Source organism: Lontra canadensis, unplaced genomic scaffold (genome assembly GCF_010015895.1).
Source record: "Lontra canadensis isolate GAN:19392208 unplaced genomic scaffold, GSC_riverotter_1.0 scaffold88, whole genome shotgun sequence".
In the NCBI taxonomy this organism is placed as follows: domain Eukaryota; kingdom Metazoa; phylum Chordata; class Mammalia; order Carnivora; family Mustelidae; genus Lontra; species Lontra canadensis.
The window spans coordinates 1373746-1395354 of NW_022631082.1; the positions used below are offsets into that span (position 1 = coordinate 1373746).

A 21609-nucleotide genomic window follows, 5' to 3' on the forward strand; every position below is an offset into this window, starting at 1 on the left:
CAGCCAGTCAGGCCGACCTCAGCCCCCATCTGCTCTAGGACGGGCCACAGCGGCTCTGCCTCCATCCCATCCCCCACTTCGGAGGCCAGAAGTCCCAAGCCTGTTAGTTAAAGGCTGCTATCCAGGGGTGTGATTTAGAAAAGGAGGCTGAGATAGAAGAAATCTGTCCCCAGTTTAAGAAAAAAGAAACCAGGGAGACTGAGGACCTCCTAAAAAGCATTTTTTTTTTCTGGAAACTTCCCCGATGACCAAGGAGGTGAGGATCAGGCCATGCTGCCTCTGAGCGCAGGGAGGGGGAAGGATGGGTCAGTTCCCATTTCCCAGGGTGTTAGCTGAGATGGGCGGGGGGGGGGGGGGGGGGGGGGTGCAGGGTTCCGGCCGGCCCCTCCGGGAGAGACTAAGTCCCTCCCGCCTCCTCCTACCCGTCCTACTTCTTCTCTTCTGGGGCTTTCTCAACGATACCTGGGGCAAAGGGTCCCACCAGCCACGTGACAGGAGTGTTCTGGGCCACGTACTCAACCATGTGGTCAAGGGCTTCTCGGGCCTTGGCCACCTGCTCCCGGCTCTGCGTCAGGATCGCACTGGAAAGGTCCTGGAAGGAATGGATGCCCGAGAAGGTGGCCTGGAGGTCCTCCACGTGGCGGCGGGCCTGCTGCACCTGGTCCTTCACGTGGCTGGGCAGCCCCTGGATGCTGGAGCCCAGCGAGGCGCAGGTGCTCTGCAGCTGCTGTGTGACGTCTCGGAACATGGTGAGCGTCCGCGTCTCCACCTGCTGAGAAGGGGCGGCGGATCAGGACCGCGCGCTGGGGGCAGCTGGAGCCCAAGCCGGTGCCGGGAGAGGAGCCGGGGCTTCTCCCGCCGACCTCCCAGAGAGCCCTTCCCTGCGGTGTCTGGGACACCAGCTCTTCTGAGTTTGGAACCACGCGACCGATGTACCAAAGTGGGAAAGAGGTGGAGGCATCTTTCCACAGGTCCGCTGTCAGCAGCAGCCCACAAGCACAGCCAGGTTCAACTCCGCCAGCCGTCGGGGAAACGGGGGCAGGCGCGCCAGGAGGCGTCACCTCGCGCCCTCGAGGATGAGCGGGATCAAGAAGTGACAGGTAATGGCGAAGATGGGGAGGACCCGGGGGTCCCGGACGTGGTGCAGTCACTTTGGAAGACAGCCTGGTGGTCCTTCCAACTGTCCAACCTCCGAGTTGCCAATAGTCCAGCAACTCCCCTCCTAGGAATCCCCCACCCAAGAAAATCAGAGACGCACGTCATACAAGGCTGGTTCATAAGGCATTGTCCACAGGAGGCAAAGTGGAGGTCACCCGTACGTCCATCACCTTGTAAACGGGTGAAAACACATGACCCACCCATGCACGGGCGCATCCAACAGCTGCGGGCACAAGCGAGGCGCCCATACATGCTGCCCCGAGCCCACGATGTGTAGGGAGGGAACCAGACACAGAAGGCCACATGGGGAGTGAGTCCACGGGTGTGACACGCCCAGAGCAGGCTCCTCCATGGACAGGAAGGGGGCTCATGGGGCCAGGGGCCAGGGAGGGGAAAGTGACTACAGATGGGGACAAGATCTCCTTTCGGGTTGGCGGGAATGCTCCAAATGGGTCACGGGGATGGTCTCACAACTGTGCAAATACACTAAAAACCACTGAATTGGGGCGCCTGGGTGGCTCAGTGGGTAAAGCCTCTGCCTTCGGATCAAGTCATGATTCCAGGGCCCCGGGATCAAGCCCCGCATCGGGCTCTCTGCTCTGCAGGGAGCCTACTTCCCCCTCTCTCTCTGCCTGCCTCTCTGCCTGCTTGTGATCTCTGTCAAACAAATAAAATATTAAAAAAAAAAAAAACACTGAATTGTACAGACGGGGGACTTTCGAGTCTGTGAATTGTATCTCAGTAAAACTTTTTTTCTTAAGTACAAGACACTGCACTTTCAATCTCCACTTTTAAAGTTTTTGTTTTTTGTTGTTGTTTTTAAAAAAGAGGTCTGGGAGAACCTTCCAGGCAGAAGTCGTACGTGGCGGGAAGGACCGCAGTGTCCACGTGCAAATCGGGACCTTAACCTCCCTCCCCCATAAGGGAAGAGGGCAGGCTGGGCGGCAGGACGTTGCCCGCACACGTGACAGAGCGCTCTGGACTTGGAACGGGGCGGGGGGGAGCTGAGCAGAGTCAATATCTGCAGTTGGGGGGGGAGGGAGACGGTTTGGGGGCGGTTTGGGTCTGAAGGTTAACCGTGTGCACCAATATTGGTGCTACCTGTGTGTACCTCGATGTGTAACGCTGTGTGTACGTGACAGAGGAACTCAACTTTTTCACACAGGAGTGTAACCGTGAGAGAATTCGCCCTTTTAAGTGTGCGATTCCATAGTTTCTCGTATATTTGCAAGGTTGTGCAAACCACCACCTCCGCCTCCAGAACATTCCATCACTCCCCGCAAAGAAACCTCATCCCCACGGAGCAGGTAGCCCCTCCCCCGCCCGAACCCTGAGACCGAGGGACATTCATAATGGCGCGCGAGAGTCACATAAGGTATTGACTCAAGGCAAGTCTCCACGAGTGACGGCAGAGGCGGTGAAAGTCAGAGCGCGGCAGGAGAGGCCAATGCCTGGGACGATGGGATGGACCAGAGGACGTTAGTGAGAAGTCGTCACAAGGAGCCAGGCAGGGGAGTAGGGAGGGCTCAGTACACCGGGATAGGGGAGAAGGTGAAAGAGATGTGGCTTAGAATTTTGGCAGGTTGAAAGGCGTCACTGTCAAGTGTACCACAGTTCAGAAGCAACACCCACACCCAAGAGAGGAAATCTAGGTGGGCTTCCTGGAGGAGGTGCTGGTGTGTCCTGAAGGCAGTGAATGGGAGGAGCGGCTGAGGAGTATTCCACACAGTAAGTCCATCCAGCAGGGGCATGGAGGGGAAGTCAGGGCTGTAAGCATCCCATGTGTCCCCCAAGCTGGTACCTCTAGTTTGGCCGGGTTCGCCTCCGTGCCCTGGAGCTCCTTCTGGTTCCAGTTGAGCCACATCTGGTGTAGTTTCTCCTGGCCCTCCACCAGTTTCTGATCGACTCCTTGCTTGACGTTTTCCATCTGGGACAGGAGAACAAGGAGAGAGAGAAGGAGTGAGAGCCGGACACAGGAGGAGAGCGGCTGCCTCCGGCGCCTGACCAGGGCCGGTAGAGCCCGTGCACGTCCCAGGAGCAGCCCACAGCACCCTCCTCCTATCCAAGATGAGCTGGTGCGCGAAGGCGAGGAAGGCGGGAGGGATGCTGTTCACAGAGGCTTTGCACAGCTATGGTTTCATCACCATCGTGCGTGCAAGAAGTGGCCAAAATTCTCTGCAGCTCCTACCAGTCTGTCTGGCACAAGGAGAACCCGACGGAATCCTTGTGCCTGCCTGGGCCACAGGACTGGCTCTGGCCAACAGAATGTAAGCAGGAAGAACATACATAGGCAGGACCTTAAAAGTGCTCCAGTGCAATGTTCTTCAGCCCTAAAAAAGAAGGGGCCCTCACCCCTACCACCACAATGTGGAGGGACCCGGAGGACACGGGGCTCAGCGAGAGCAGCCAGACCCAGAAGGACCCGTCCCGCAGGACCCCACTCCCAGGAGGTCCCCAGAAGAGTCCCATCCGCACAGACAGAGGAGAGGGTGGGAGCCGGGGGCTGGGTCAAGGGGTGGGGAGTCCGTGCTTCGTGGGGACAGAGTCTCCGTGTAGGGAGATGGAATGTTCTGGAAACGGATGGTGAGGATGGTTGCATGACAGTGTGTGCGCTTCATGCCACACCGAGCTGTGCGCTGGAAATGCTTACGATGGTACATTTCTCGCTGTGTGTAGTTTACCCCCAATGAGAAACGACAGAGAGAGGGGCGAGCGCTGAGCGGAGGAGGCTAAGCGAAGAGGCAGGCGGCAGGAACTCAGCTCCTTCCAGAAGAGACAGAGAACTCTGGGCAGGGGCAGGATGTGACAGCGGAGAGAAGCTTCCCGGGTGATGGCATCCATCCCACATCTGGACTGCGGTGCTGGTTACGTGTCTGTTTCTATTTGTAAAACTCCCCAAACCCTACGCTTAAAAAACGGGCGATTTGGGGGCTTTAAACAGAACCGCCACCAAAACGCATCTCACGCTCAGGGGTTCATGCTCTTGCTGCACGCCGGTCCCTCGGACCACAGCTGGGAGGGCCTCTGCCGGCCAGTCCCGTGGTCGTGGGCTGAACTGCATCCCCCCAATTCCTATGCTGGGGCCCTGACGCCCCACCCGGCGAGCTGGCAGACAGGCTCTGTCGCCCCCCCGCCCCAAGCGGTCCAGGTGTGCGGTCCCGCCCAGGCGGAGATGCACAGGGGTGGGGGTGGGGGGCTCACCAGGCTGAGCGCCTGCGCCAGCTGCACCAGCGCCTCCTGCGCCCGCTGGCGCGTGAGCTGCAGTTTGCCCAGCGAGTGCGCGTAGGCCCGCTGGCGCAGCCGCTCGGACAGGGAGCCCAGGCGCACGAAGTAGCTCTGCTCCTGCCGCTGCTGCTGCACCGACGCGATGTCGAAGCCCTCCAGGGACGTGGCGAGGCGGGCTGCGGGGAGGAAGCACGAGAGACGGCGTCAAGGCCGGGAGGTGGAGGCGGCGGCGGCAGCGCGCGCAGCTCCGGCTCGCGGGTGGCGGTGGGGGCGGACACCGCGCCGAGGCGGGGTGCACACATGGGTTCGTGCCCCACGCAGGCTTGCCCACACGCTGCTGAGGGTCCTCCGTCCCAGGGCTGCCGCTCGAAAGCTGGGAAGCCTTGCACCGGAGTCCCTGGCCTTGGTTTTCCCCATCTGCGAAATGGGTATGCTGGGAACCGCCGTGGCCAGGATTAAGCGTGTGAGTCTGCAAACCAAAGCCCTCAGGCCACATCTGCCCAGCCTCCAGTTTTGCACCAAGCTGGGGCACAGCTCTGCAGGTCAGTTATATACGTCTACACCTGCTTTCAAACTATAGTGGTGGAGTTTGTGGCCTCTTGGCCTGTGGACACCGAAATATTCACTATTTGCTCCTGTGCAGAAAAAAGCTGGCCAGTCCTGTATTAGCACCCCGCACCTATTACATGGCCAACCTTTCACAAGGTTCTAGGTGCTTCCTCCACTGTTCTCTTTAAACCTCAACAACTCCATAAGGGAGGCACTGTTACCCCGTTTTTACAGACGAGGAAACAGGGACTTGCAGGGGAAGTGACTGCCCAAGGTCCCGCAGCCAGGCAGTGGCAAGTCAGGATTTGAAGCCAGGCCTTCTGACACCATGTTATTCACCCTAATACTTGCCGGGGGCAGGTCTGAGCCACATGAGAACTGTCTTAACAGCAGGTAAAGGAAGGACTATCTAGTCCAAAGAGAGCCCGTGTCATTCCAACAGGGCAGGATGGAAAGAAACTGCCCATTCTGATTTTATCCTAGCGGATCTGCTCCTTTTAAACTTTAACAGAATAGGTATAAGTTTGAGTTTTGTAAATAACCTGATAAGGATTTGACTCCACACCTCCTGACTAACGCCCTAGAGCAGGGGTCTGCAGACTGCGGCCCCCAGGCCAAATGCCACCTGTCTCTATAAATAAAGTTTTATTGGCACACAATCACACCCATTCATTTACCTCTCCTCTGTGCTTCTGTGTTAACAGCCGACTTAACTAGTTGCAACAGAAACTGAGTGTCCCCCAAAGCCAAAAATATTTACCAACTGCTTAAGAAAACATCTGCCACTCCCTGCTCTACACCGAAGTGATTTTGCCAATAAGCCTCAGTTCCCCCCCTTCCCTATGACCACCAGAGTCAGAGCTGTCTGAACTGTGACATCTGGACCTCATACTGAGAAAAGGAACCCAAATGAACATAAGGTGTTTTTGTGATCAATTTATAGCAGATGGTACGGCGTCCTGTTTTCCGTAAGTGCTAAAATTTCCTTTCTGAAAGAATCTGGAAAAGCCGATTTTTAAAAGTCTATCAAATACATACTAAGGAACATGGGACCAGGGTACCACAGATGTGCCCCCCGTCAGGCAGGAAGAGCCTGGCTCTTCTGGGAAGTGAGCTCTCCACGTAGCCACCTAGTCCTAGTTCTGCATCTCTTTTGGCCAGCCACTGTTCCAGAAACAAAAGCCAGGAAAATCAAGGAACGAAATCCCACAGGCAGTCACTGACCTGTTGCTCAATCAAGGTAAGCCTTCAATCCGGGGATTTCAGTTGTTTCTATGAACATTACAAATCCCAGAAGAACATACTTCCAGAACATAACCCAGGGGTCACTGAACTTTTTCTGTATGCAGCCAGACAGTCTGCATTTTGGTCTTTGCAGATAGTTATACCGCACCTCAATGCAAAAACACTCACAGACCACATGCATGCAAATGCGCATGGCCGTGTGCCAATAAAACTTTACTTACAAAGCAAGTGGTGGGCCAGATGTGCCATGGAGGTAGTCTGACCAGTCAGTCGGCTGGGAAAGAGGACGCCATGGAAGAATCATTTCACGATGACATTTAAAAAGAATGAAGCTCATATGTTCCCCACACTAGACACCCCCCACTCCCCAAAACCACAAGCACCCCTATGTACGATGGTTTCACCCTCACCCCGCGGAAATAAGGAACCAATACAGAAGCAGGGTGGTCAGAAGGATCTGTTCTCTGCAGTGGCTCCCCAGCCTGGCTCAGGACCTTCCTCCCAGCAGACCCTGCCTTCTTCCCCTGCCTTCAGGGGCCAAGACCCACAGCTGGTTCTGCCTGGCTTCAGCACCGACCACGGGCCAGCAGCGCCCTTCCTTCGAGAGGCTTGGGTTCTGGACTCTCAAAGGACAAGTGACATGCCATGCTCAAGCCACACGTTTCAGGGCTTTAGATCCCCAGCCCGCCTGAGACAAGTTTCTCTGGAGAGCAAAGGACCACCCCGCTCCCCGGAAGATTCCCAGGGAGAATCATGGACACTCAGAGCCAACTCGACGGGGGTCTCTGAGCAGCCAAAAGTAGCGGGACAAGAGAAAGGTCAATAAAGTGAGTGTGTAGGATTGGAATATGTCCTGTGAATCTTCGCACCCACACCCATAACATAAACACCCACTACTGACAGTGGGTGAGGCTGGCCCCCAGCCCATGATGCCAAAATAAACAGACGGGGGGCGGGGGGCACCAGGTGGCTCAGTCCTTAAGTGCCTGCCTTCGGCTCAGATCACAATCCCAGGGTCCTGGGATCCAGCCCCACGACAGGCTCCCAGCTGGGCGGGGAGCCTCCTTCTCCCTCTCCCCCTGCTTGTGTTCCCTCTCTCGCTCTCTATCAAATAAATAAATAAAATCTTTAAATAAATAAATAACAAGATAAAGGGGGGAAGCCAGCCACCTGCCCCGCTTTTCCTCCACAGTTTGCACTTGGGCTCATCCAAGCCTCCCCAGAGAACTCCCTCCAAGACCATTTTCCAGCTACCGGAGAAAGAAGGGGCACTTAGAGGAGTGACATCTTGTGATCCCAATCCCAGTCCAACGAGGAAGTCGAGACGGAGGCGGAGGTGCTCACCCACCATAGAACCACACGATTCCCTCTGCGCAAAGTTCCAGGGGAAGCAGAGCATTTCACCCAGGAGGGGTTGCAGGGCGGTGTCTGGGGATGCCTGTCCTGGTCACCCTGGGGTTGCTCAGGGTATCAAGGGGGTGGGGCCAGGGACGCTGCTCCACCCCCGCCCAGCACCCGGGACACCCCCACAAAGAATGACCCAGCTCCAAATGCCCACGGTGTTGCCCTCAGGAATCCCCAATCTGATCTGTCCTGCAGCTCCTTCCAATTGTTCCAAATGTCTGGCTCCTTATCCAAACCAACCAACTCTGGCCACAGTCAGATGGAGCGTGGCGTCTAGTTCACACGCAGCCCCACAGGCCCTTACTGCTATGGACACCAGAGTCTGCACCGCAACGTGGCCAAAGTCCCAAGAGCCACGGGTACCAGAGCCAATGGTGGGCCACACAGGACACTGCTTTGTCTCAACAGTTTCGTCCCCAGTTTGTCTATCTATTCCTGCCTCCACCTGGACCAGTCCCCACCACACCGGCAAGAGCCCAGCGCAGTCCCCCCCACCCCGGTCCCAGTCCTGCCCTCAAACCCCAGTCCGCCCTCCCCTCAGTGGCCACTAGAGGACACCCATGTGCACACAAGTCAGGTCCTGGGGCCTCTGCCCACAGCCCTCCAGGACTCCCACCTCCCTGGGGGTAAAGCCAAGTCCTCCCCTGGATCCCCTAGGCTGTGCACGACCTGCCCTGTCCCCCTCCCCAACTCCCACTGCCCACTCTGCCTTGCTATTCCTCTAACCCACCAAGCAGGTCCTGCCCCAGGACCTTGGTATTGCCACTTCTCTCCACCCTGACATCCACGTAGCTACCTAGCTCATTCGCTTGCTGCGTTCGTGGTCGTGTTACCTCCTCAGAAACATCTACCCAATCCTCTCCCCTCGAAATCTCTCCTTTAACCTGATTTCCTTATATTTTATACTGTGAGTTCCCCGAGGGCAGAATCCTGTCCACTGTGGTGTCCCCAAGACTTGGCCACACAGCCGATGCTCAAGGAACATCCGAATGGACAAATGCATGCCTGGGGCGGGGGTGGGGGGTGACAGAGAAGAGTCTGAATGCTGCTGAGGGCCAGGCCCCATTCTAGACGCGGCACACAGCAGCAACCAAGACAGTGCGCAGCTGCTTTGTGGAACTGATGATGAGTGCCGGAGAGAAACAACAGAGCCCAGCCAGGAGGGGACGGGGGCAGGCCTCAGCACACAGTCTGGACAAGGGAAGGGGCGATCCGAGCTTCTCTGGGGAGGTGGCATCTGAGCAGAGCTGGAGGTGGAAGGGTGTCTAGGGAGAAATGCTCCCAGTAGAGGGGAAGAGCTGATGCAAAGGCCCTGGGGTGGGAGCACGGTCAAGATCAGCAAGAAGTCAGGGTGGCTGGAGTAGAATGAAGGAGGGGAGGTAGATAAGTGCATGGAGGGTTCATGGGGAGGACTTGGGTTTCTACCCAACGGGATGTGGGAGACCCCAAGGGCTGTGGGCAGGACAGAACCAGGCTCTGGTGCTCACGGGGGCCCTCTAGTGGTTGCTTCAAGGAGAACAGACATTGGGGGCCAGGGAGGAGGCCACCGCACTCACTGGTCTGGGGGGCACTGACAAGGGGCTACAGCAAATCTGAGGGAGAGGTGGCAGGGTTGAGATGGCACTTAGGGACAGACCCCAGCTGGCTGGGTGGGGAGGTCTGGCAGGGGCCGGGGCGTCCGGGCACGAGGGCGGCACTCACCCAGCTCAGCATCCGTCATGGGCAGGTGATTGTCCACCCACTCCTCCGACTTGCCCAGCACCGTGTCCACCCCGCTCAGCACCATCTGGCCCACACGGGAGCCCATGACCGACTGGACGCCGCTGGTCACCGCGGACTTGGTCGCATCCATACCAGTCTGCACGGCACCCCGGGTCACGTCAACCGCCCCCGTCACTCGCGTGGCCACTGTGTCCTTGGCGCTGGACACGGCTTCTCGGGCCCCCGACACCTTGGACGAGACGAGCTCCTTGGTGTCGGCTAGAACCTACAACAGAGGCAGCGTCAGCATCTCTGTCCCCACCCCTGCACCCCAGCCTCCGAGGACCCCAAAGGGAGGAGTTCCAGTTCCTGGGTGACTCCCAAGGGTCAACGCACGACCCAGCAGTGAAGACCTTGAGCTCTGGAGCCTGGGGTGAATCCTGGTTTGTTAGGTCCTAGCTGTGTGGTCTCGGGCAACTCACTCCACCTCTCTGTGCTTCCATTTCTTTACCCAGTGTTACAGGGGACTGTGCATTGGGCCCTGATCCCCAGGACCACAGAATGTGATTATCTGGAGAGAAGGTCTTCAGAGAAGAGACTAGGACACAGAGGGGAGGCCAGGCGAGGCCAGAGTCTGGGAGTGAAGCAGGGGCCTCCAGAGGAAGCAGCTACCCTTCTGGGACTTCTGGCCTCCGGGACTGGGGGGACAGGAAGTTCCTGGGTCAGCGGCTCTGAGGATGGGCACGATGGGTTAGACCAGTGCTCAAGGGCTCCATCCGTGGGGACAGAGGAGACTAAGATAGCCCCGGAAGTGACCGCCCCATCCTGCACTGAGAACCATAATCCTGGCGGGAGTGACCATCTGTGGGCCAACTTCCTTAGGACAGTGGCTCTCATCTAGGGTGATTCTGTCCCCAGGGGATGCTGGGCAGCGTCTGGGGACATGTCTGGTTGTCACACGGGGGCGAAGGGGTGGGCGGGGAGCCCCTGCCGTCGAGGGGACGGGGCCAGGGACGCTGCTCCGCCCCAAGTCAGCGGTGCCCAGAGGGGAGACCAGGACAGAGGCGCCCTGAGCAAAAGCAAAGCGACACGGAGGATGCATGCAGGTGTCTAAAAATTTGGCTCCGTGAACTCCCAGCAGAACACAGTAACCACCTTCAACTCCACATGGCAAATGGGGCCCTGTGCCCCGAAAGGTCACCACGCTTGTGGATTTATTCCTGAAGCTACGTTAAAACGGTAAAAACCAACACTCCGTAGGAGACCGGCGCTGCTCTGAGCCTTCAGAGGACGAACCCGCTTCTGCTCTATAGAGCCCTAAAAGGAAGGCGCGTACCCATTCCTCGGATAAGAAACTGAGGCTGGGAGGCTAAGCAGCCTATCTCGGCAAGGGATGTCCAGGCCCAAGGGCAGAACCTGGATGTTAACCTGGTACTTTGACTCCACCGCCCCTAACCTGGGTTAGCAGCAGGGTAGTCACGGGTTGGTAACTTTCTCTGGAGGTGGGCCACGTGGTAGAGAGTTTAGCTGGGCAGGCTGGCCATCTCCGTGTCAACGACTTAACTCTGCCTCTTGTGGAGTAAAAGCCGCCCTGGATGTCGGAAACGCTGGGTGTGTCCACATGCGACGAAAACTGTACTTAGCACAGCAGGTGCAGGGCCGGACCTGCCGCCCGAGAATAGCCCTGGGGTCGCGGAAGAGGCTGCCGCGCACAGTGGGTGTTCGTGGACGTGCACGTGAGGCTCCAGTCTACGCCTCTGAGCAGACTGCCAGGCGGACAGCTCTCCGCAAAGCCCCAAACCACACCACCACCCCCATTCCCACCCTTCTCGGGGGGCAGCTGGCACCCCTCCCCTCGGAACACCTAGACCTCCCGTGTCCACGGGAATTCATTTCCTTGGGGTGGGAAAAGGTGCCCACTGGGGCTGTCCCCCAGCTGACCACACCATGCGTCTGGCAGAACCGGGGAGCACGGCCTCCTCCTGGGGCGACCCCGGGGCAGAGGTGACATCACAGGAGTCCAGAGAGCATGGCGCCTCGGAGCTGGGAGCAGCTCTGCTGGATGACCTTGGAGAGCGTCACCCCACTTCTATAAACGGAAGGAATGTTGGCCTCGTGGGGCAGCAACAACAGGACAGGAGAAATTCTTGCAAGCGCCTGGCCCCAAGGAGCTGGCTCTGCCGGGAAGCTTCTCCAGCCTTCTGTGAACTGGGCAGTTTCTACCTTCCGAGCCCACCCAGCTTCTTCACGGCCTTTGCTGGGAGACACTTGTCCCAGCTGCACCAAGTCCTGCATGAGCAGGTGGGGTCGGCCTGTGGGGGACGTGGTATAGGGCAGTCTCCGGCTGACGGGGGCGCCCGCTATCCGGGGTGGGGGGGCCCTGGGGGCAGAGCCCGGGAGAACCAGAGCAGCCGCACCACTGAATTCTGGTGGGAGAGAGCCGGACACGAAGAGCGCGGCCCTGTGTCCCACGAGGCAAACATGGAGATTAAGCATCTACTGTGCCCCACGCTAGATGGTGAGCACCAGACAGAGCAACCAAGCAGCCTGGCCCTTCCCCACTCAGGAGGACAAACACAGAGTTAAAAAGCCGTTGGGATGGCGGGAAGCCCTACAGGCCCATACAACTGGGACACCACCACCCGCCTCCCGGTTCAGAGCAGCTCGACTGACAAACCCCACAGGGTGGGAGCAATCCGCTGACAGATGCGAGGATAAAAACAAGGTCCATCCACACTCTGGAATATTGTTCAGCCTCAGAAAGGAAGGGACCCTGCCACCTGCCACCACGTGGAGGGGCCCTAAGGACACCGGGCTCAGCAAGAAGAGCCAGATCCAGAAGGACCCGTCCCGCAGGGCCCCACTCCCATGAGGTCCCCAGAGGAGTCCCGTCCACAGAGACAGGGAGGAGAGGGTGGGAGCCAGGACTGGGGCAGAGGGTGGGGAGTCCGTGCTTCATGGGGACAGAGTCTCCGAGTGGGGAGATGGAAAGTTCTGGAGACGGAGGTTGGGGGTGGCTGCAGGACAGTGTGAGCATGCTTCATGCCACAGAGCTGTGCAATTAGAGATGATTAAAGACGACAAATTTTCTGTTCTAAGAGAATTAATGTAACAGGTACACAAATTCCAGCAATATTCGAACAGCCCCGAAGTAGGGACAACGTAAACACCCATAAGCAGATGAACAGATACACCCAACGTGTCCCCCAAGCACAGGACTGTCACTAGGCTGCGGACAGGCACTCCCCCTGGAGACGGACCCCGAGCCCACAATGCTCAGGGAGGGGTGTGAGTCCACGCGTGTGACACGCCCAGAAGAGGCCCCTCCATGGACGGGAAGGAGATGGCGGTTGCCAGGAGCATTTGGCACGAAGGAGATTAACTGCTAAGGGATATGGGGTTTCTTTGGGGTGACGAAATGTTCTAAAATGGGTGGTGATGGTTACACAACATGAATATACTAGAACCACTGAGTTGTAGACTTTCAATGAGCTCATTGTGTGATATGTGACTCACAGCTCAGGGAAGCTGTCCGTGGCATGCTAGAGAGATGCTGGCCACGGGCCACGTGCCGCTATTTAAAATTGCCAACTGAGTTCCTCAGTGACACCAGCCACACTCTGAGTGCTCCGTAGCCACATATACCTGGTGGTTTCCATACTGGATGGTGCAGAGAAAGAACATGGACATCAGAGACAGTTCTCAACGGAGCTGAGCTAGAAGGACCTTCTTTACGAGGGAAGGGAAGCCCACTGAAGAGGTAGGATTTGAACAAAGACCTGAAAGTCTGGTTCATGAAGGAGGAAGTGCACATGCAAAGGGCCTGGGGTAGGACTGGGACAGAAGTCATTTACTGTATTTGCTTCCCCAGGCCTCCTCTGAATCAAAGTTCCACAAGGCAGGCACTGTTTCTAGACATGTGTCCTGTCCACCCGGGTATGAATGTTCCTGAACAGAGTGCAGGGGCTGGTGGGGCTGGACAGGGGACAGACACACGGGGGTTTTGAACAGATCTGGCTGGGGTTTCGATCACTCCTCTAGCGGCCCAGTGGGGAGTAGATTCAAGGTGGGGGTGGGGACAGACCGAAGAAGGGTCAGGGAGGAGCAGTCACATGCGTCTAATCTATGAGAGGAGGGGTCAGGACCACAGATCCCAGAGCCCAGGAGGCCTCCCACGCCCCGCGGAGCCCCCATCCCCCACCGGCTCCTGATGGCAGAGCTCAGTTACCTTCTCTGTGTGCTGCTGCAGGATGGGCAGGTTCTCCTCCAGCTTGTCCAGACCCCTGTGGGCGTATTCACTGGCCGATGCGACTACACGGGACAAGACAGGAATTGGCAGTCACTGCATGTGCGTGCCCGTCAGGGCCCGGAAGGCCGGCGCGTGCTGCTTTGGGGGAACAGGGCCAGGGATGGGTCAGACACACACCCCCCGCCCCCTTCGAACAGCCAAGAGGTGGGTCCCAGGCTCCCTGGGGCTTCACTCACTCTGTGGCTCCAGCCTGGAGAGGATGGGCTGGGCCCCACTGACGGCAGCCGCGGTGAGGGTCTTCACGCCCCTCTCGGCCGCGTCGCACACGGTCTTGACGTGGGGGTGGCTCTCCTTGGTGGAGGTGTAGGCGGCGGACACCATGTTGCAGGTGGAGCTGATGAGGGGCATGGTGGTCACGCGGTCCACCACGCTGGGCTGCGGGGACAAGCAGCTCAGCGGGCTGGGCCTGGGGCTCCGGGCAGGGTGGGGGTGGGGCGCCAATGTCGATTTCACTCCCATCCCGCCTGGGCTCAGCTCAGGCTTGCCCTGCATCCAGGTGGTTGCACAAGCCACTGCTTCGAGGTTGCCCCATGGGCGCTTCCTCTACCCTAGCCTTGCCTCTCCTCTGCCTGAACGTGTACTTGACCCCCCCACACCGCGTGCTGCGAGGAGACAAGAGCCCGGCTCTCACGGAGCTTCGGGTCTACCCCTGGGTCGGCAAGCTACAGTCCACGGGGCCCACACCTGATCTTATCCTTGTCCGGTTTTTCCTAACAGCTGAATCGAGTTCACAGATCATTAATGCCACCATTTGATAACGCACGATTCCAAGGTCTTTAGTATTTTCATTAGGTTGTACAATGGCTGTGGCTAACTCTAGAACTTTGCCATCACTCCAAGAAAATGGTCACTCCTCGTTCTCCCCTCCCCTAGCCCCCTTCCTGTCTGTGGAAGAACCTGTTCTGGGCATGACACACATGGACTCACACCCCGTGTGGCCTTCTGTGTCTAGTTCCCTCCCTGAGCCTCGTGGGCTCAGGGTCCATGCCCAGGCCAGCGCCTATCAGTGTTTAATTTTTTAAATTGTGGTAAAATACATATAAAACTTATCTTAACCATTTCAAGTGCAGAGCTCAGTGGCATGAAGCACTCACGCTGTCCTGCAGCAACCCCCACTTTCCATCTCCAGAACTTTTCATCTCCCCAATCTGAGACTCTGTCCCCATGAAGCATGAATTCTCCGACCCCTACACCAGCCTTGGCTCCCACTATCTCCTGTCTGTGTGAACGGGACTCCTCTGGGGACCTCCTGGGAGTGGGCTCCTGCAGGATGTGTCCTTCTAGGTCTGGCTCCTCTCACTGAGCTCGGAGTCCCCGGGGTCCCTCCACATCGTGGAAGAGGTCAGTGCTTTATTCCTTTATGGGGCTAATATTCCATTGCTAGCTGGTTCTGCAAATAAAGCTTTAACGCCACACAGCCACTCCCATTCATTTACGCTTTAAGAGCGGAAGAGTCAAGACAGGTGTCCTGAGGCTCAGTTTCCCCACCCATCACATGGGGAATCATGCCTGTCCAGCAGGAGTCGCAGAAATCACTCATGGGAAGGCGCTGGCAGAAGCCCAAACTCAGAGGGGATGTGTGGACAGCCTGTGTGTGACCTCACTCAATCAGCAGGCCCTGGAGATAGGGAGTGTTTACCCATTTTATGGAAGGGTTAACTGAGGCACAGAAAGAGTAAGTCACCTACAGTTGCAAACTTTAGATGGACTCAGGCCAGCTGTCTGCAGGGTTTACCCCCGAGGCCTCACAGGAGTTAGTCCCAAGTCTCCCCTCCAATCCAGCAACCCCACTTTCAGGCTTCTAACCCGGGACAGGAAACACATGTCCACATAAAAGGCGCACACGAATGTTCCCGCAGCCTCGTTCTGAGTGGCCAAGAGGTGGAGACAGCCCAGATGTTCATCGCTGGGTGAGGGGATTAGAGAACAGGTGGTACAAAGTATGTTTTTAAAAATCCATAGCCTCAGGGCACCTGCGTGGCTCAGTCACTAAGCGTCTGGCTTCAACTCAGGTCATGATCCCGGGGTCCTGGGATCGAGCCCCACATCGGGCTCTCCACTAGGCAGGGAGCCTGCTTCTCTGCCTGCCTCTCTGCCTACTTGTGATCTCTGTCAAATAAATAAACAAAACATTAAAAAAAAAGAAAGAAAGAAAAACGTCACAGCCTCCAAATGGTCAACAGGGGGGTGAAAGTGATCAGTAAAGAAAGGCCAAAACCACAAGGAGACACGACCTGACGCCCGCTAGATGGCTACTATCAAAATGAAGCAAATTAACAAATGACGGTGAGGACGGGGAGAAACTGGAGCTCTAGGGCCTTGTGGGAGGGAACGAGAACCGGCACGGCCACTGTGGAAACCAGAAAGCATCACAAACAGAAATGACCCTACGAGCCTTCAAGTCCACTTCTGTGTATACAGACAAAAGGGCTAAAAACAGGGCGCCTGGGGAGCTCGGTCATGATCCCAGGGTCATGGGATCAAGCCCCGAATTGGGCTCTCTGCTCAGCAGGGAGCCTGCTTCCCACCCCCCGTGCTGCTCTGCCTACTTGTGATCTGTCAAATATGTAAATCTTAAAAAAAAAAAAAAAGGGGGGGGGGGGCTTTTTTTTTTTTTGGTTATGTGTTATTTTACCACAATTTTAAGAAAGGAATGAAGCACTGACACCCGCTACAAGGCAGATAAACCCCCAAAACACGCTCACTGAGAGAAGCCAGGCACAAAGGGGTCTCAGCTGGCTGGATTCCATTCGAAATGTCCAGAACAGGCAAACCCATGGAGCCAGACAGCAGATGCGCATTGGTGGGGAGGAGGAGGAAGGGGGAGGGAGTACTGATGGGGCGGGGTCTCTTTGGAGGGAGGAAAGTCCTAACAGTGTTTGGAGCTGATGGCCACAGAACTTGGTAGTTGACTAAAAACCACGGGGCAGCACCCTTCCCAAGGTCATGTCATTTATCATATGCAAATGACATGTTCGTAGTGTTATTTATGAATTATATATAGTTGTTTGGAAGCTGTGAAGGGGGGAGGAAATGGGGGCTGATTTCCTAGAATGACCCTCCAAGCACCTGCAGACGGGACAGCAGTGGGGTGGGAGGCGGTGGTTTCCGAGCAGACCCCAAATCTCCCCCGGAGCCTTCGGGATTCCCGGTTCTGTCCCTGCCCCCATCTGTCCGGGGTCTGCATGACGGCTCGCACTCAGCCACAGAAAGAGATCTGTTGCCCACCACCCCCCCCCCACATGCTGCCAGCAGCTCCCTGCCACTCTGGTGTGGGAAGCCTCACCCCACGGGTCCCTGCCCTCCCTCACCTGCTGGACCGGTTCTGCTCCTGTCGCCTGGGTGCTGGCGGTGGCTTCTGTCCCGTTAGTAGACATGGTTCTGTGAAGCAGGCCCTGGGGTGGACAGGTGGGCTGTGAGGGTACCATCCCTCCCTCCAGGAGGAAGTGCAAGTTCACAGCTGACATCTGACCCCTCCCCTATTTCACAGAGCCTGGCCCCCCCCAAACATTCTTGAGCACCTGTGGGCCCCCATGTGGGGCCAGGTGGGGCAGGGAGTCTGGGGCCCTAACCAGCCCTCAGGTGCTGCTGATGAAGCAGATTTCAGAGCCACACCTCCAGGGTCAACTCCAAGGGCTTCACATGGTCAGTACTTCGGGGAGACACCTGTGGCCCAACACCTCCACAGACAGCCATTTGCCAGTGGCTACCTGCTCTCAAGAGCCATCGTCCCCATGACCCGGAAACCTTGAGGGGATGATCCCACACTTGTATTGTCATGTGGGCAGAGGCGTGGGCCCCTGTGTCGGCCACAACCAGAGCATGGAAAGAACCTGGTTCCCCGGCAGAAGGGGCCTAGAGAAAACAAGGATCCAGCCCAGTGCAGTGGCCACGGGGTAGAGACCAACACGTCACTGGCTGGACCGGGATACTCTGAGACGAATACCGCGTACAGGGCAGAAACACGTGCTTTGTTTGCACAGGATCTTTAGACATAGGCAACTGTTAACAGTAGCCACCTTTCGGGGCAGAAAGGGCAGATCAGGTGGACAGGACAAAGCCTCTGACTTTTGAACCAGGCAGATAAAATTACCGGGTTTTAAAAAAAAGGTTAAGCATTAAAAACCAAACACCCCACAAACTGCTTAAGAAAACCTTACGGCAGACCTATCAAGTGAGACTCAGGCAGGAGGGCAGGACAAGGGAGGCTCCCAGGAGAGGTGCATGCTCTCGTTTGCAAGGTACGAAAGGAAACACCACAGGTGTGTCCCACTTTCCTGGCCAGGTGGGAGGACACGGGTAAACCCTCATCAGACTACAGACCGCAGGAGTCCCAGCTCTGCCCGTGGTGTACCCTGTTGAGCAAGGAGCCTCCCCTTCCCTGGCCTCAGTCCTCTCACCTGCACAAAGGAGCTAAAGGTAGAACGTGCCTTCAGGGCTGGTTCCTCCCGTAATTCAGGGATGAGCCTGTTGTGAACCCCTGACCTTGACTCTGAACATTTCCTTCTAGAGGAAGGGGGCCCATCCTCCTGGCTGCCATGTTGCCCTGTCTCACAAAGCCCAGCAAACTGAGGTTTTGAGAGCACCAGTGCTGGAGTCCAAACGGGTTCTAATCCCAACTTTGCAACTCAGTAGGCAGCCGGAGCTCGGGAAAGCAGCACCCACTCTCAGAGCCTTGCTTGCCCCATCTGTAAAAATGGGGATATGTATTCCTAGCTCAGAGTCCCTACAGACTAGCAGAGCAACACGTTGCGCTTAGCTCAGTACCTAGCACATAGTAGGTGTTCAATAAACAGAACCATTTTACACACAGGTGAAGCCACAATGAGCTTCTGCTTGGTACTGAGTTGCCGAAGCTGGGAAGTGGGGCAAGTCGGCACAGCAGCCCCTGGTTATCTTCAGGAGTCTGGTTATTCCCCTCACCCCTCCCTGGGCATCTTGGAGGCCCATTCTCCCATCCCCTTGGCCCATCAATCCCTCCTAGAGCGGGTTTAGCCAAGGGCGGCCACTACAGATGTCAGCATCCCATTAAAGTCCTTGGGGTCTGCGAGCTGCCTGAACTTGGCTCCAGCTGCCACAGCGAGAGCTAGCTGGAACCGGCTGTACTCACGCAGACGCCCAGCGGCAGCCAGGATTCAACTTCCCAAGTTCCCAGAGACCAAGGTCCCAGGTCCGGCAATTCCAGCAATGCTGACAAAGGTCCCAAGGACTCAGATAAGGGGCAGCAGGCCTTCCCAGCCGCCTGGAGCAATCCCCCTGGCCACACCCACCTAAAGGAAGAGGGCGGGGTCTGCCTGCGACCTCCCCAGAGTCAGCCGAGCCCACCACAAACTCGGGGTGGGGGGGGGGGAGCTAAGCCCCCCGGGCGGCAAATCCATTTGCCGAGGAGGGGTCCTTGCTAGGCAGAGAGCCCCCTGATTGGGGGGAGGGGCGCCCGGAGGATCCAGGAGGGCCGATTTCCTGTGCAAGACAGGCTGTGGCTCGCCTCCAAACTGCGTTAGCAAAGCAAGCCGACTTTTCAGGGAGGCTGTGTTTTAGGAGGAGGGTTTACCCCCCTCTTCATACTGCCACTTTTGGGGGGAGCTCTTTCACGCGCCCCCCCCCCGCCTCCAACGAATGTCTCAGGAACTGAACGAGAAAGTTTGGAAGTTTGACTCTGCTCCAGAAATAGGTCTTTTTTGTTTTGTTTTGTTTTGTTTTGTTTTGGAGGGGGCGGTAGGGGAAGAGACGGGAAAGCTCAACCCAGGCTGGAGACCCCTCCCCAGACCGCAGAGCCCCCAGGAAGAGTCTCCCCTCCGTCTTCCTCCTCTGGGACGCCCCGGGGCCCGGCGGACCTCGCCCCCCACCGCAATCAGGCCCCCTCCTCTTACCGCGGTCACCGAGACGAACTCAGTTCGACGGGCAGCTCTGAAACCGTCTGGGGCCGGCCCAGAGGAGGCTTTTATACTCAGGGGGGCGGGCGCTCGGGAAGGACGGGGCGGAGGACCAATCGTATTGGGAGGCTGCCCTCCGCCGGGCCACGCCCCCTCTAGGTCTGGGACGTTGGAGACAGAAGTGAAGTCCGGGAAGGGCCAGACTTTTGCAGGTGGCGTTTGCGGGCCGCGCGGTATCCCGCGCCGGGGGACCCCTATAAGACGCCTGATCCAGCCAAGGGCGCCCCCTCCCGACCTAGGGGTCCTATGAACTCGGCCCAGGGAGGTGCTATCCTAGTTCTGGGGTCCCCCAGCCCCCCTTTTCTCCAGAGGCGGTGAGAGATCTTTGCCCCGCTGCGCGTGAGGAGCCACCACCCAACCCTGGGCGGGAAGGTGATGGAGCAGAGCTCGACCCAGCAGTATGAGCAGCCTTCGCCGCAGCAGATAACAGATACAGAGTGCCTTATTCCCGCCCTGACCTGCGTGGCACCGTTTAATCCTCCCAAAACTGTTCCTTTGTCATCCCCATTTTACAGATGGGGAAACTGAGGCCCAGAGCCGGTCAGCCTAGGGCAGTGCTGGGATCAACTCCTGGATCTCTGACTCCTGGATCAACCCCTTCCTGAAGCAGCAACCGCTTGGATTCCACCCCTCCCCCCCATCCTTTATCCTCTGGGTCTATAAAACGAAGTCTCAAACTCAGACGCTCCGGAGGCCAAAAGGAAGTAAATGCCTCCTCCAAAGTGTTGGCAGCCTGGCAGAGTGTTGCCCTGTGGAAGACCCACCCAGAGATTCCCACATCCGCCGGGATTCTAGACTAAAGAAAGTGTCCTGCTTTTTAGAAAACCACTGGACCAAATAAAACCCAACCGGGGCCATATTCAGCTCAGGAGCCACCAGTGTGCCACTTCTGCTAAATTAGGTGGGGCGGGTTGGGACGGGGCCTCTGAAACTTCCAGAAAGAACACGGAAGAAAAGCTGGTGTCTGTGACTGAGCGCATTTTTTGGACAGTGGTTACAGTCGCACCATACAGTCGAGCTTTCTGCCATGATGGGGAGGCTCCAGAACCCCCCCCACCCGCACTGCTCAGTAGGGTGCCCACGGGCCCCACGTGGCTTTTGCTCATCAAGAAACTGAATATTCACATCCTGAATGGTCACATCCAAGCAGCCACACGCAGCCGCTCAGATTCTCAGGTGAGTCTGAGGCACCAAAAGGACTGAAGCAATCAGCTACAACAGTTCAAAGTTTCCTATTTGCTGCTGGCCTTTTTTCCTACTCATGCATTCATTTTCCTCCTCATTCATTCAGCAATTTTTATTGCTGTGCTAGGTGCTGGGAACACAGCCGCGGGTCAAAGAGATCCCAGCCTTGTGGCGCTCACTGCCGATGGCAGAGTCAGACCATAAAGGAGAGAAATGAATGAAACGCATCGTGGGTCAGCTCACTGAGAAAAGCAAAAGACTGGCATGCAAAATGTGGGGTGTGATTTTGGCGGGGGGGTGTAACTTTTAATGGGGCGGTCAAGGGAGGCTTCCCAGATTGGCATCTGAATGCAAAAGTGAGGGAGGAGAGGAGGGCGTCACTTAGAGATCTGGGGAAACAGCACGTTCAAAGGCCCAGAGGCAGGCTATACTTGGGAAGTTGGAGATGCAGCCAGGAAGTTAATGTGGCTGGAGTGGAGTGAGTTCTTGGATGTATAGAGCTCAGAGAGGTTAAGTGAGTTGTCCAAGGTCACACAGCTCCAAAGTCACGGGGAGAAATGTCTGGTAGTCTTGAGCTTTCTGAATGGCCTTCAGTGCTGCAACGTGGCCGAAATATTCCTGGTTAAGGAGATGTAACGCAATTCCAATCAGCAAAATAAAGTCCTGGTGATTTCGCCCAACATCTTTTCAACAAAAGGAGAACAGCCATGCTCACCATCTTTCCTAATGTGGCACTCAACCCTCACCTCCAGTTCCCTGTGAGCGCAATCAAGGACATTTGCCACTGCGCATGTGCACATAGTGGGGGAAGGGAAGGAAAGGGCACCGCCCCACGGGACCTTAGCACTTCCTTTTCCGCACCACTGCCACCTCCTCCTGGAAGTCTTCCAACTTACCTCC

The 21609-nt window shown here is 57.0% G+C and overlaps 1 protein-coding gene across 2 annotated transcripts; it reads right to left on the reverse strand.

Moving 5' to 3' along the window:
- Window positions 1-352: 352 nt before the first annotated feature.
- On the reverse strand, window positions 353-19483 carry PLIN3 (perilipin 3). 2 transcript variants are annotated; one of them, XM_032883652.1, is made up of 8 exons: window positions 19462-19483; window positions 16903-16986; window positions 13768-13966; window positions 13511-13593; window positions 9283-9568; window positions 4360-4559; window positions 2960-3085; window positions 353-769 (listed from the first exon to the last, which is right to left on the reverse strand). In XM_032883652.1, exons 2-8 carry the CDS (start codon window positions 16966-16968, stop codon window positions 428-430), a joined length of 1302 nt encoding a protein of 433 aa, XP_032739543.1. In that variant the 5' UTR covers window positions 16969-16986; window positions 19462-19483; the 3' UTR covers window positions 353-427. The 2 variants fall into 2 exon arrangements, with proteins under 2 accessions (XP_032739543.1, XP_032739542.1); XM_032883651.1 differs by having other exon boundaries at window positions 354-772.
- Between the last annotated feature and the right edge of the window lie 2126 nt (window positions 19484-21609).

Excerpts from the sequence above, each read along its gene's own strand:
- PLIN3 (XM_032883651.1), bottom strand. The coding sequence starts at position 16,968 with ATGTCTACTAACGGGACAGAAGCCACCGCCAGCACCCAGGCGACAGGA. Across the intron at positions 13,594-13,767 it reads CTCCAGGCTGGAGCCACAGA|TCGCATCGGCCAGTGAATAC; the intron begins GTGAGTGAAGCC and ends TGTCCCGTGTAG. Across the intron at positions 773-2,959 it reads CGAACCCGGCCAAACTAGAG|CAGGTGGAGACGCGGACGCT; the intron begins GTACCAGCTTGG and ends GCCCCTTCTCAG.